The sequence below is a fragment of the Perca flavescens genome, chromosome 6, assembly GCF_004354835.1.
Source record: "Perca flavescens isolate YP-PL-M2 chromosome 6, PFLA_1.0, whole genome shotgun sequence".
Lineage (NCBI taxonomy): Eukaryota > Metazoa > Chordata > Actinopteri > Perciformes > Percidae > Perca > Perca flavescens.
Genome location: NC_041336.1, coordinates 8103582 through 8118783, shown reverse-complemented (window position 1 = coordinate 8118783; position 15202 = coordinate 8103582). Strand labels below are relative to the sequence as shown.

General features: G+C 40.7%; 1 protein-coding gene across 1 annotated transcript in view; it reads left to right on the top strand.

Annotated features, from left to right (window-relative positions):
- Positions 1 to 7364: 7364 nt before the first annotated feature.
- si:ch211-113g11.6 (semaphorin-7A) overlaps positions 7365 to 15202 on the top strand; it is a 52816-nt gene continuing 44978 nt past the window's right edge. The window contains exon 1 of the mRNA XM_028579810.1: positions 7365 to 7744. Within this exon, the coding sequence (XP_028435611.1) occupies positions 7666 to 7744 (79 nt within the window). The 5' untranslated portion in view covers positions 7365 to 7665. The remainder of the gene's footprint in view (positions 7745 to 15202) is intronic.

The following is a 15202-nucleotide window of genomic DNA, read 5'->3' as shown; positions in this document are numbered from 1 at the left end:
CAGACGCCTCCTCTGGATTTACGGCTAAAACAGGAGCCATTCCTTACAAAACGAGATGCATTTTACATTCACGTTGTAGGCATTTGGCAGACACGCTTCATCCAGAGAGTCAGGGGAGTAGGCTTAAATGACTAGATGACCTCAATTACAAGCAGCTAACAGCAAGGGTGGCAAAGCTGAGGAAATGAAATAACAAGTAAAAAGCAGGACTAGATTTTTCTTTTAGCTCTTAGGTCTTGGGTTATTGTTTGGAAATACCTTGTAATAAATATTATTTATGAGTTGTGTTTTTAATAATATATTGAATTTATATAGCGCTTTTCATAGACTCAAAGTCGCTAGCAACTACAAACATGATCTACTTTTCTTCCTAAAAAGTAAATTCATCTCTTTACTGGATGCAGTTCTGTATTCATCCTTAAGACCTTTATCATTATTGTGGTCTGGAACATTTCTCAAATATTTCTGCATGAAGCCCTCACCGTCTCAGCTTGTCATTTTACCTGGTTCTGACTCAGATAGAGTTGACCTGAACCGGACGAAGGAGTCTCTACAACCCTTCAGCGAGGATGCGAGCAGTGACAACAGGTCCTTGAAAAGATGAGAGAGAGGGGAGGAAAAACCTTTCTAGATGAATTACGGTGACAAACGTTTGCACAACTGTACTGTACTGTAACTGTACAACTGGGCTTCAAACAGTCAGACAATCCTGTTTGCACAAGAAATACCATTTTACTTTCTCGTATGATCAATGACAGTAATGTTTATTACCAGAAAACTAAAATGTTGGATCACGGAGGAATAATGAAAAGACAATTGTGCTGTTCTTACCTACCACCAGAGATGTTTACAGGTGTTTGAGCTAGACCCCAAGTCAAGTCACAAGTCTTTGAGCTCCAAGATTAATAATTAACGTGGTGGACATAAGTGATTACTTAAATATACCACAAGTTTGGCAAACAAACAAAAGCTGATTCATCTTTTCATAATGTAGGATTCTCGTAGGGTACAGATTTGATCATTGGCAAATTATCAAAGATGTTTTATCAATATTAATAAAGTTATGAATATGGTTATTAATAACTTTATCAAATCAGCAAACAATCAAAACGGGGCACCACCCTGCAAGTCAGGGACCAATAATCAAACTTTGGAACAGTCTCATTTCTGTGGTAATCCTTTAAAAAGGAAATAAAGGAAAGGGTGAATCCAAGCACGGACCTGATCGACCAGCAATTATTACAACAAGTACACAAAACAATCACAAGCAACTGCTAATTAAGTATAATAAGATTTATTAAGTCAGTAGCTAATCAATCCTTCAATAATAAACTTATATATCTTTTACAATATCACAACCAAAACAAAGCAGCATGGACACGTCTGTGTCTGTGTGTGTGTGAGTGAGTGAGTGAAAAAGGAGGGGCGGTGTTGAAATGTAGTTCTAACACAAAAACAACTCCAAAAATGGCTACTCCTGTGAGCTGCCTAAAACTATTTAGCCTCAAGAGGGCGGTAGTGGTGCTGCGTGCACGGGGAGGGGCTGAAGAAGCCGAGGGGGTTGCTAGGCAACGCGCACGCTTAGCCTAGTATGCTAGGTCATGTGTTAGCTCTGTACAAGGTGATGCCAACTCCACGTGTGAAGCTAGCACCGTTAGCTCGGGAGCTACAAGCTAGCTTGTGTCCGTGTAGGTGTATGTGTGTGTGTGTATAATTAGTAAAAGGAGACAGGGTAAAGAAGGGAAAACACTCTGATCTTAGTTATCGATAATGACCCGCCCCCCTCAGCTACTCAGGTCTGGACCACACGTGTAGTTAGGACAGACTGAAACTTTTGACTTACTGAGGGAAACTTTGGTCATTATAACCACTCCAGTGGCTAACAGCTGATTTCGCGATTCTATCGCAGACAGTAACTAAACCTCCGTGAAAGGAGTGATTTAGCAAGTAGCGATTACAGTTATACCCAGCTACTTAACACAACCTAATCAACCGTATCATGATCACTGATACATTCACAGAACAGATTAATAATCACATATGGACCGGTACATGATTAAATCAGATCACCTTAATGGCAACAAGTGGTAGCAAACCCTTTGCTCATTAATAAACACACTACTTATCTCTGCCCAGACGTAAGCCTTCTTACGGTGTGTTCAGTCCGTTTGTTTCTGTCCATAGATTTCCACAGAAATGAAACAGAACGAATCCCTTGGCGCTCGTCAGCAGCCACGGAGAAACTTCCTCCAAAAAGGCAGAAAGGGGGAAGTTTAGTCGACTTTGAGAAGAAAAACGTTATTTCCTTCTCACTGCAGATATGAAAACACTGGTGCGTTTTCAAGGATCCACCGAAATAAAATCCACTTTCTCCAGAAAATGGAAGTTCAGCACAAGTGCTTGTGCGCTCCCCTCAGCAACGGAGTTGCAATGGAAGACGAGGGAGTTTCCTAGGATCACTTCATGCGGTGTATGGTCCCTCTGAACCAATAGGAAGACTCGAAACTCTTGAAAGGGTGAAGACTACAATCTTGTAGTTCTTTGACTTCCTGCCAGTTGTGAGGCGTTCTCCTACTGGCTGGCACTTTCGCATAGAGGTGTGAATTACCCCGGCTTTGGGGTTTACATGCAGGCCAAGATTCCTTTGTCTTGGCCACATGTTTCTTTGTCTCTGAGCACATGTGTGTCCTGTATCCAGAGGTCAGTTTAATCTGAGGCCTTTTGGTTAAAATCAGGTTTAACTAGACTCTTGGTCCCCAACAATAACATCTAGCGAAGGACAGTCGGAGTTAGCCTCCTGAAGATTGTCGTTTAAGTGAGAAGCAAGCTAACGTTAGCTGAGCTAAACAACTAACCTAACAGGGTGTGTTTTCAAGGTGCCCGATTAAAATCAGATGTGGTTGAGCCAGAACCCTGCATGTTCTGCATTCAACGGCTCTTTTTGTTCTATTAAGTTTTTAAAGCCAAAGCTTCCAATGAATGGCACAGCCGCTGCGGTCGACACGTTTTGTTGTCCTCTCTCACGTGTGGTTGCGCGCAGCAGATACATTACGTAATACGTCTTACATAGGTAGGTTAGCGGTTACGCAGGGAGGGAAATAGCATTCAGCTCATCAGACGTTTCCTAAAAAATAAAAGATTCTTTACGAGTCCCACATCTCAAGTCCAAGTCGAGTCTGAAGTCTTTTGAGGGCGAGTCTCAAGTCGAGTCTCAAGTCACTTTGTGTGTCCAAGTCTCAAACTCGAGTCCCCAGCTCTGTCTACCACTAGTGGGGCAAATTAATGTTAATTTAGTCCTGAGCATGGCACCAGGGCACTGCATGGTGTTACCTTCCTCAAAAAGGTTTATCCTCTGTAGCTCAGATCTACATAAAAAATAAAATGTATTAATATTATAATGGTAGCAATTTTGGGGTGGGTACCCATTTGTTTGTTTGTTTGGTCTAGTCATGATGTCAGCTAGTTAGGTCGATTTCTTTTTAAATTTATTCTTTTGCATTTAATTGATATTTTGGCAGGTAAGTTATTGTTTTTCGGGCATTTAGTTCATCTCTGGTTAGTAGACTGTCTATATACTGTGAGACTACTTGTCAATAAATGGCATTTAGATATGTAATATCATCAGTTACCCAGCAATCTTGGGTTCTGTGTTTTCCCTAAGGACACTTTGACATGTATATTGATCCACCAACCGGTGGATGGCTCTACCTTCTGAGCCAGAGGTGCCCTAGGTTATTGTTTTTGGCCATGCCCAATCCACTGACGAAGGAAATAAAACAGCAGTTCAGTCATTAATCCTGCCTTTGTTTGTCAGCTGATCCTGTGAGGTTATAGTAAATATGATTCTTTTTTGTACTATGTCCTGGTGTCCGCTATATGCTAGATGTAACAGTTGGAAATGTTGACCTTTTGGTAACACTCACCAAAAACAGATTTAATTATCTTTGGACTATCAAGGTATCTACTAAATTACGAATAATGAATTACTGGAATTGTTGGGTCTTTGTAAATTATAGAGTGTGGTCTACACCTATTCTATCTGTAAATTGTCTTGAGATACTGTAACTGTTGTTATGATTTGATACTATAGATAAAATGGAATTGAATTAAATTCCATGGCAATCCATCCAATAGCTTTTCAAGATATTTCAATATCTGTATGAATAAAGGTTAATTTAAAAAAGACTTGTGCCTTTAACCATTATGAACAAAAACAAAAATGCAAACTAGTCAATTAAGTCATACTTCTGTCCTTTCTCCTGGAATTTTAACCTCAAAAGGGAAAGCGCACCGCAGTGGATTTTCACCATAGGACCTTCTATCAGAGACAGCTAATCAGTGCAGAATGTTGGGAAGGAGACAGAGGACTGCTGTTGTAATTATTTAGGAGGCAAAATCATTAGCTTAGAGTGATGAAAAAGAGATTGACAAGCTTGCTTCTGCTTCCATCTAGTGGTTGAAATATTCTCACTCCGGCATTGCACTGACTGCATAATACAAAATGACTGCTGAGTGAGGTCATATGTGCAACAGACTTGAAAGTTTAAACACAGAGTTTTTTTCGTCATACAGGATCACGTTAGACTGATGTTAAATCAGTAAGCAAGGTTAATAAAAAAGAGAGGAAGAAGGTCAATGCTGTGACTAATCTAATACGGATTAACTGTCTTGCTGAGCTTCCACATTTGAAAATACACGTAATTATCTATCATTGTAAAACACTTTACTGGATACTAAACACTAATTTAAGTACTGTGGAACGATGTGACAGTTATCGAGGCATAGTATCGCTTTTTCTTTTAAAGCCAACCCCCCTTCTTCCCCCCGATAACCCTCGCCCTCTAAGCCCTCTTTTGCCGTACAGCCGTTACAGATACTGTCAGCGGGGCGGATGGTTAAGTCTATATTAGAGGAGTTGTTTCGGATACTTCCCTATAGTTAACACTGTAGGTATTAAAATATTAGAGGTTCAAATATTATAAATATTGTATTATAACTATTAATAGGTTCAGATGAATTAATTGAGATACTTCCCTATGGTTCTTAGATTATTTTTAAAGAGACATACAAACCCCCGCACTGGCGGGTTCTCGCTACAGTGGAAACCCGATGACGAGACAAGAGGCTTTTGATTGACAACCTAGATGTCTCCCGTATGTGAAATACACAGCACACAGAAGAGCTTTATAACCAAACAATTACAATTGATTACTCACACTCGGAAAGCTGCCTCTGCCGTGGTCACAGAGGTTTCCGCTCAGCGGGAGAATCAAAGTTCTGCTTGTCAGGTCGGTCCCCGGGGTTGCTGCAAACCGCACGGTTAAAGAGGAGGCCCCCACTTCTCCTTTAGGGGGGGTCCCTGCTCACACGGGTAAGTGGCAAAAAAGAAGAAAAAAGGAAAAAAGGAAAGAAAGTCTTCTAAAAGAGCAAAAGAAGACTCACAGGGTTTTTTGGGTCACCTTGCTCAAGACGAACACAGGTGGTTTTATTATTTTTTTTAAAAGCAAAGAGTTAACAAGCAAATAAAATAAATGAAAAAATGAACAAAGTTCAATCACTCAAAAAATGCTCTAAGACACAGGAGGTCCCTACTCGTAGGGTTTTGGTCAAAAGAGCAGAAAACGAACCCAAGGAAGAGAGAGCGCTTTTCGGCAAAGCACCCATTTTTATATGTACATTTCTTGGGGTTCAACCCCCCATCACAGCGAGGTGTGTTTTATCGCATTTGTTTCACCTTACATGGTAATACAGTCTTAAAGCAAGCATCAGGTTGGATATACGTAAAAACCATCTCATATGACGATATTTCCTTTATACATATGCATGTTGCTATCTAACATAGAATCTAACGGCTCTGTTCGACTGCATTGATCAATAGGTCAGAGCAGTAACCTTTTTCACCTCTTATGTGCACCCAGAGCCTTCCCCTGTACACAGGGCTCCAACAGCACTTCCTCTTTCCAGCTGTGCAGGTTCAGACAGACAGTTACGCAAAGCAACTTATACATCTGAAGCCTCTTGCAGACACTTCCTCTTTCCGACTGCAGGGTCAAATAGGCAGCTTCACACCGCAACTCACACTAAAATGTCTATAAACATGTTTATAGTAATATCAGTAACACAAAAACTTAGCATGATTATATTTCTAAAGGCACATTATTCCTCATAAACCAAAATCAAAGGCAGTATTATAGTCTCAAGAGCAGAAATATATTTTAGCTGTTTTTGGGTTAACTCATGTCAAAAGCAGAAGCACAGTCTCCACTGTTCTTGAGCTGATACATTCCAAAAGCAGAAGTATAGTTTTAGCTGTCTTTTGGATTAATACAAATACATTTCAAAAAGCAAGAAAATAAGTTTTAATAGTTTTTTGGATTTTCACATACTCTCGTTCAACAATACCAGTCATCTAGGCTTAAATTCACCCAATTAACAAGGGTACAGAATCTCCTTAATAAAGCCTCAATACCATCTACGATTGGGGTTAAATGTGCGTGACGTAATGAGTGTGTTTTAATGAGTAAAACAGCTGAAATTGAAACTCCTTAGGGTTACATAAAGTAAAGGGGTTACATCCTTGACTGAACTCAAAGGTGTTGATTCAAAGGGCCACACTGAGACACGATTAAGGCATTTGAAGGGCGTTAAACAGGTTTGTTTCTACTGAAGACCGAGCTGTGTGAAACATATAGTGCTTTCTGATTCAAGGAAAGACAGGAATATCTCTCCAATAGCCTCATGTTGACCTTTCCCTGTAAGAAGCATCTGTTTTGGTTTCTTTCACTATCAGGCATTTACCATTTAGAGTGGTTACAATTTTTTCCAAATTTGAGTCAATCAATTTCACAAATGCAAATGCAGCAGAGCCGAACTGCTGATTCATTCCCATTCAGGCACTCAGGCACTATTGACACATATTGATTCAGTTGCTGAGACAATGGCATTATTGGCTGTTGGAGTGAGGGCTTGTGTACAAACACAAAATGGCCCTGAGAACGTATCATATAGGCTCATATATCATATCAGAATTCATTTGAAATGAGGAAATGTAGTCATTCTGCTGTATGCACAATGAAGTGTAATTGCTTTTGTTACATTTTTGGCCTGATATCAGTAGCATTCGAAACTATGACATGTACAAAATATTTACAAAACGCTGGAACCTAGATGAGAAAATGATGTAGCCTAATAGTGATTGTAAAAAAAAAGATGTCAATAAAAATACAATTAATCAAAACAAGATGAATGACATGATTTTTTTTTTTTTTCTGTGATTCGTGAATGTAAATCATCTCTCGCTATCAGCAACAGGTGTGACGCGTAAAAATCCTACGCCTGTAATTATAAACCCAAAGTGATGCGTTTGTAGGCAATTTTTTGCAATCCTTTTCATTCTTGCATCCGTGCTGAAAGGCTTTACTCCCCCCTCTGCCTTTTGTTTCCGAGGTGGAGCCTGATACACCGACTTCTTCAAATTGAACTGCCGGCGAAGCAGACGGACAAGATAGGACCGGCACCAGCAGTCGGTGGCACAGATCTGGGACGCAGCAGATCGAAAGGAGGGACCATAAAGGCAGTTTCCAAGGAAGACAAGGGGATTTTGTGGAACGCTTTGTACGGTTGAATCATTTTACAAACCGGCTACACGGTACAGCTTCAAGAAAGATGAATTATTTCATCCTGCTGTCGCTTTTTGCCACGATTATCACCGGAAAGTCACCTCGGCTGAAATTTGTTCTGCACGGTAGGCAGTGCTGTATTTTCTGGATGTTGTCTGGTTTTACCACAACCAATTATTTAGGTCGCCAAGCATGTTTTATTAATCTGTTATGTGGTTTGTAATGGTTAAAGAATGGGTGAATGGATACAGAGATGGACGGATGAGTTAATGAATGAACAGAGTGAGAGTTAAGCCAGTTATGTTCCAGTTATTCTCATTAACCCTGGTTGTTTTGTCATTTGCGAAAGATGCACTAACAGAACCAATAAATCCATATTGAGCGGCTACCTTTAGATTCATCTCCTAAAAACACCGCCCTCCCCCCACTGACCGAGTAGTAGCCTCAATTACACGCTCCGACATTCAGGCCCCAGCAAACGTGTACACAGGCTGTAACAGGATGTACATCTGGAGGAAAACTAATTCTGCTGTATTATCTTAATGTTAACTAGAGATCAGAATTTGGATTGAGAGTGATTCAGCTCGGCCATTGGTTTCCATTCAATTCCGAGGTGGATTTAGGAATGACATTATGATTTTGATCTGATTTGTGCAACTTGTGGCTTTTATTTTGGTCGATTTGCCAACTATTTGCTTTATCCCAGTGCACTATAAGTTCCATGTGTGCTCGTCTGTTAAATAAACCGTTGCTGGTTGTATCAGTTAGGGGGACCGAGGCTCTAATTGGCGACAGTCCCTCCATATTTTCACCTCCAGGCGCGCCGAGCAAAATAACACCAGAGGCACTTAAAAAACAACCTCTCCCTCCCCCGTCTTTTGGAGGAACATGGCCCTTGTTCGCCCTTAACACACTCCCAAGCTGTAGCCTTTTAACACCCGCTTGCCACCGCCAACAAAGCACCGTTACTGTGAAATATGACTCTCTTTGGAGGGTGACACAGTCACTATAGCTCCCGCGTCCTTGCGGAGCTGCAATGCGGGACACGGCAGCTGCTTCACACTGCAGCAGCTGAGTCCGGCTCTGGGAAAAATAGGGTTGCTTTAGGGTAGCAGCCGCCTAAATACATTATGCACATTTACAAATACACAGACACGGAGAGAGGGAGAAAAGGAGGGGACAGCATTGAATGGAAAATTCCAAGCCTATTCCTAGTTATCTATTCCACTCACGCCTTTTTACACCTCACACACTCCTCTAATGTATTCAACAATCAGTAGAGATGGGGGCTGTGTGTCAAGTTATCTGTATCTGTATCCCTCCCCTTCCCCGTGGATGAACAGTACAAAACGCACAAGATGACGGCCCCGGACGTGCAACTCATATCAATCAATCTCGTATGCTATACCTTGGCTATAAATGCCTGTCTTTAGGGCATACATGGGCGCACACGCACACACAGGTAGAAAACTGTCAGAGGAAATCCATCAAAGGCACAGTTTGAGCCTCAAGTGCCAAACCGTCACAAGAAGATGGGGTTGTTTTAGAGTTGGCGCGGTTTCAGCACCGCGGACAGCTCCGAGGGTCCTCAGATGGAACAGGGTCTTCAGTTTGCATGAACATACTATATGAGAACATTTGTTTAGTTCTGAATATCAAGGCACTTTTCACGGCTACAACCTGCTTTTAAGATTTCGGTTGAAATGTGGTTTAGTTTAAGGGTTAAGGGTAACCTACATGCTGTGAGAGCTGACGTTTTTGTAGGGGCTGGAGAATGCATTATATTGCTTTCATTTGGCAGACACTTTTGCCCAAAGCCATTATAATAAGTGCATTAAACCTCAGTAGGAACAAGACGTCATTACAAAATCCCAAGTGCATCCTCCTAAACAAACAGCTTAGTACAATTAATTATTTCTTCATGAAAATTTTCCGTTTTTTGTTTGTTCTTTGTTTTAGAGATTAGTCTATCCATATATATTTTTTTATATTCTAAATTTGACACCTCATTATAACACAGCACAATTCATCAACACCATAAGCACCATCTAAAATTATTATTAAGTTGAATCAATACCTAAACAGACTTTAACATTAATTAAGGTAGGATTTGTCATATTGGAGTGCATTAGTTCTAGCCAGTTGTACTGGAAACTGAGTGATATACTGTAGCCAATATCAAAAGAAAAACTAATCTGGATATGAAATAAGCACATACCATAGAAAAGCAGTTAATAATTAGTATTGATTAATATTAAAGAGGCTATATATACAACATTTCAGAGCCTAGGCCGGGATTGCCTGCACACACCCTCTGACGTCACACGCAAACATGGAGGTTGCTGGGCTGAAATGGTGGCGACTGGCCACATTAATGGTGCTAAGAATGCTGACAATGGCAATAATGCTAACAGTCTTAATGGGTCATTTTGGCATTTTTCAACCCTATTTTTCCATGCATTTGTGTTTAAGTGACTAATGTGAACAAAACACATTAAGCTACAATGTAATTCTATGGAATAATAGCGCCAATCAATGCACTTAAAGTGCTTTTTGGCCACTGACAGGCTCAGATTATAGTGTCTGACTACATTATCGAAAGATGGAGAAGTTGCCGTTATCTTGCTATGCTTTTGTGTGTAACTTACTGATGCCAGGTCAACACAGTTACTTTAGCTAATAGCATTAGCTTACCACCGCTCTGTCTGCAGCTCTCCAATCTTGGAACAGCATTTTGCTTTAGGAAAATGTGCATTGGTATAGGGTTTCTGGCAGTAGTCATCCCACTAAAAATGGGTCACTGCAGACATGATGGTGTGCAAAGCGGAGTGTATGGACAAAAGTGTTAGGATCAGTAGATGTAACACAACTAGCCTATCTAACTAACTTCAGCCTGTCCATATCCAACCTGTTCTCACTCTGAACTTATAAAATACTTAAAATACAGACATTTGGGCAGTGGCTGTCAGCATCAGAAGCGACACAAAAAGCACCCTTCAGCGTGTTTAAAGAACACACCAGGGAGAGCAGCAGCTACACAGGGTTTGAAGATGACGTAGCACTAAGAGCGACTACGGTAGCGAGTAGTACGAAAAGCCGAAACTCCGCATAGGGAGGTTGGTTGGGATGGTGGATGGGTCAAACAACACAGGACTTTCACCCAGGAGACCGGGGATCGTGTCCCGCGTGTCACGTTTCCTAAACCCAACCGTCGCTTTCTTGTTTTACTAAACCCAACCGTCCGTTCTTCTTTTCCTAAATCCGTCTTGTTCTTTTTGCGTGTCATGGAAACGTAAGCCCACCCACAACCTTTTCCTTAACCTAACTGCGTCAAAAGCGACGCCAATAGTCCCGACCAAGCGCATTTAGATTAAGCGTGTTTAGATATGACGCTAAAGGAGACTTTTAGCGTCAATAACAATGCCAAAGGCACCTGACCAAGTGTCTGTATTTTACGCAATGGGAGTGAGAATATGTTGCCATATGCAAAGGTAACATCTATGAAAGCTCCATGAGTGTGGCTTTGACATATGGGTGGCACATTTCATAAATATCGCAATTTTATTGGGGGAGAGAGGATTGACAACGACAACACTGAGACAAATGCAAAGAAAGAGCCAAAGAGAGTGAATGAAGGACTGAAAGAGAATCAAAAACTAATCTCTTGAAACTAATTGGACATCCACAGCTGCATCCTTAATAACAGAACATTTTGCCATTTTGTTGACCTTCTCTCTCAGTTGGAGGCTTGAGCACCTCAATGCCCTATTGAACCATCAGCCTGATAGATTTTCTTGTCTAGTTCATAATGGAGAACCTTGAGGTTCAATTACAAAACAACTTTGCAGTAAAATATTTCATGTAAATAAAATAGCAGCGTCATACGATGCCAGAACAGGACAACTTAAACAAAACCTATTTTACTTTTTTCAATAACCAGAATGTATTATTGATGTACAAGTGAAAACTCTTCTTTAATTAACACATTTCTTAGTGCATTTAGGAATTTGTTTCTTTAAACGTGACTTTGAAAATGTTTTAACTTCATCCAAGGATTACATACTCCTCTGAGGGGAAGGAAACTGTACAACCCTCGAGTTTAATGAAGCCTTTTTTTGGGAAAAACAAGCTAAAAAACAAGGCTGTTTTTCTTGTTTCCTGAAGAGCTGACCTTCTAACAATTCAAGGATTTTACTCGGCAGCAATGATTAAATGTCTGAGAAAAAAGAAACACATGCTCACAGATAGGGAGAATGAAGTCAGCAGCTCAAACTACATTCAGAAGGTGACATTTCAGTTGTATATGTGCAACCCTTTACTGTTGAAAGGAGTAAACGTTCTGTTGCTCCTGTGTGTTTGTGGTTGTTTAGAGAACTGGGACAGTATCTCTGGCAGTCAAACACTTTGTCCAATCATGATGGGTGGGGGAGGGGATTAGCTCACTGCTTTTGCGATGCTGAGCGCCTGTCATTTTTTCACTGTCCAGACAACATGCCGCCCAGACAACACATCGTCATACCTAAATTACATTATAGGTGCTCGGGGGCGCCTTTCTGTGGGCAGCTCCCTCACTCTGACTTCTCTGCATTAGTGCATGTATAGGTACTGAGCATGTGTGTGTAATTTAGACCTAATAAAGTATAAATTATTATTATTATTATTATTATTATTATTATTATTATTATTATCCAAAGACTCCCAAAACGACACATTCGTCTGTTTTATTTACTGCCACATGGTGGCAGTTTAATCATGTGACCGTAGACATGTGAACGTTTATGTAATGTAACGGTGGCAGTTTTAAACAGAACTAGTCAAGTTTAGGGAACAAAAATACTTAGGGTTATTAAAACATTAGGGATTGGCTTAAAATGAGTCACCTAAAACTACTAAAATGAGGACGTAACGTGACGTCACAGATGTCATTGCATCACAGACTAAGGTCTGTAAAAATCCTAGGGAAAAATCAGGTCATTTCAAAAAGACAGTTCTCTCGCAATAACTGCTAGAGCCACAAAAGGTCTCCGCTTAATAAGAAACGTAATTGTCAGTCGTTATGAGCTGCTTGCACAATCGACCCATTGTTGGCTGGCCCTGAATCCCAGACGTCATTAATTTCACAGCAAAATAACGGTTTGCTGAGAATGGGTGATTTGGTTAGCCTGGGTAAACCCTGACGATCTTCCGGCAAATTTGAGATTTGCTCTGCAAGTCAGTCTGGCGAAGAGCCCTTTCAAACCCATTTCCAATGTCCCCAAAATTGAGGCACCAATCACAACCGTTGAGGTGGGCTTTAGGCGACGAGGATAGTGCAGCGACGGCGAGCACTTTTTGGTTAACATTCAACATGACGGCTACCGAGGCAATGCTTCACGGTTTGGCCATGTCCGGCCGTGACCGCGCTATTCTCGCACACGTAGGGAACCTCGTGAATTAACCTGCAACATGTCAGCTGTTTGGAAATTCATCAACGTGTGTGCAGAAGATAATAAGTTTGCAATATGCAACACCTGCAAGGAAAAAGTAGGGCGTGGAGGAACAACACCAAAAACCCAAATCAAATTTTTTTAGTTGGATATTGGATGTGAAAAGTGTCACCCGGATCGTTGGTCTGATTGGTTGAAGGACTATCCAATGCGCCCAGAGCAATTTGAGCGGCGTCCGTTGGTGACACCCCCTTTGGAAATAACTGTAAATGAACCTTTCCCAGACCCACTCTCAGTTACAGCTGAGAAGGGTCTGGTGTCAGCCAGGCTATGATTTGGGGGTTGCCTAGCAAGACTAACATAAAAGAGGAAACTGCAAACCATTGCGCTCTGTCTGGTCGGGGCCTTTAATGTTGCTCACCGAAATGCATAGTGTTTATGATTATTTTGTTTGTGTTAAGGTGTAACTGAAACTTGTAAAAAGTCCTAAAACGTGCAAAGCTGCTTTTTGAAAATGTTGAAACCCCCATTATTTACATCCATGTTTACTTAGTCACAGTTTTCTTCTTTGCTGCCTTTACCTGATCTACTGCCACCTGTAGATCAGTGAAAGCTAGTTGGGCAGTATGCTTTTTACTCGCAGGTTTCTCTATAGAGCGCCCCCTACAGCTTCTGTAGAAATATATTTGGCAGCTCCTATGTTTACTGGTGTCTGACTCCTCGCTCGGTCATTCTACTGTTTCCTCTTTCTCTGTTCCTCCGACAATGCTTTCCTACCTTTCTGCTTCTTTTTTGCCAGCTCAGCCATGACGATAGTGTGAAAAACTCCATCACTACCTTGTTCTTAAAGCTAGCTGGTTCCTGTATGTGCGCAGTGCCATGAAGCTATTTGTTACATCGCGAGACCTGATGTTACGCGATATTGCTCGCCGGCCGAAAGTTGCAAGGGTGGTTTTTCTGCTCACAGGCTAGGGGGAAGGGAGACAACCACCATTCAACTCGAAAAAAGTCATATAACCGTTGCAATGGCTCCAAAGTTGTTCAGTTAAGGTAAATTAAGCTAAAAAAACAACAACTGCATAGTTCCCCTTTAACAGCCACTGCTTTCTATTCAGCTTTTGATTTTGACTTTCTTTTAGCTTAATGTATGTCTGTCTCACAGAAGATAAACTTTTTTTTGTTGTTGATGCCGGACTAAATCAACAGAGGCAAATATATTCAACAATCTGTTGGTGTGCTTTGCCAGCTACAGAGTTCCTCTCAAGACTGTCAGACAGTGAAATGTCTGTTCTTGCCTACCATCAGCCACTTTGGCCTTCCTTGTTGATTATTTACTTCCTAAGTACAAGCATCATCAATTAGATTCCCGACAATCAGAGAGGCCACTGTTTCCATAGTAACTTACTTGGTTGGTTAGCAACCTGTAATAGTGATCACCACCACTTCATCCTGGCTTTGCTGTAGGGCTGGATGTCTTTTTTGTTTCAAAGATGAGAAGCAAATCAGTGAATATGCCATGTAACCATGCCTGTACAATCACATCATCATTATTAGTGTATCTAATGCATCATTAGTTTGGAATTAAGTTTTTTCCCATTATTTTGTTGAAGACGAAAGGGAAAATAAAAGCAGATTACAGATAATATTGTAAAAAAATAAATAAAAATAGTGTCTTATTGTCAGAAGCTTGAACAGGTGGCTGGTTTTTTAGTTAGCTTTTACGCTGTTCAGACTGGACTATTCTTAAATGTCTCTTTACAAAATAAATAGAGAAATGTTCTCCTGGAGCAGAGAGCCTTATTAAAGGGCTAAAAACTTTGATATTTTATAAACCAATCTTTAAATTACATAGCATTAATTATTAGACATGGCAGTTTTTTGTGTAACTCCTTCATGTACATCTTTTAAATAGTAGCAGTGATTGTAATCTATTTTTTAAATGCAGGCACAGTTGCAGCGTAGGTAAGTGTAAGTCTGATTGGATGTGTGAATCACAAATGCCAAATTGTCCTTCTGAGACGTCTGGAGGTGTCCTGAGAGTAATTCATCCAAGCATCTGCGATGGTATTTGCCCACATGATTATTTCAGTGATATTTATGGTTCCACCAAATGACCTTTTCCTCTAACACCCAAACCACGTTTCTGTAAAGGCTCCA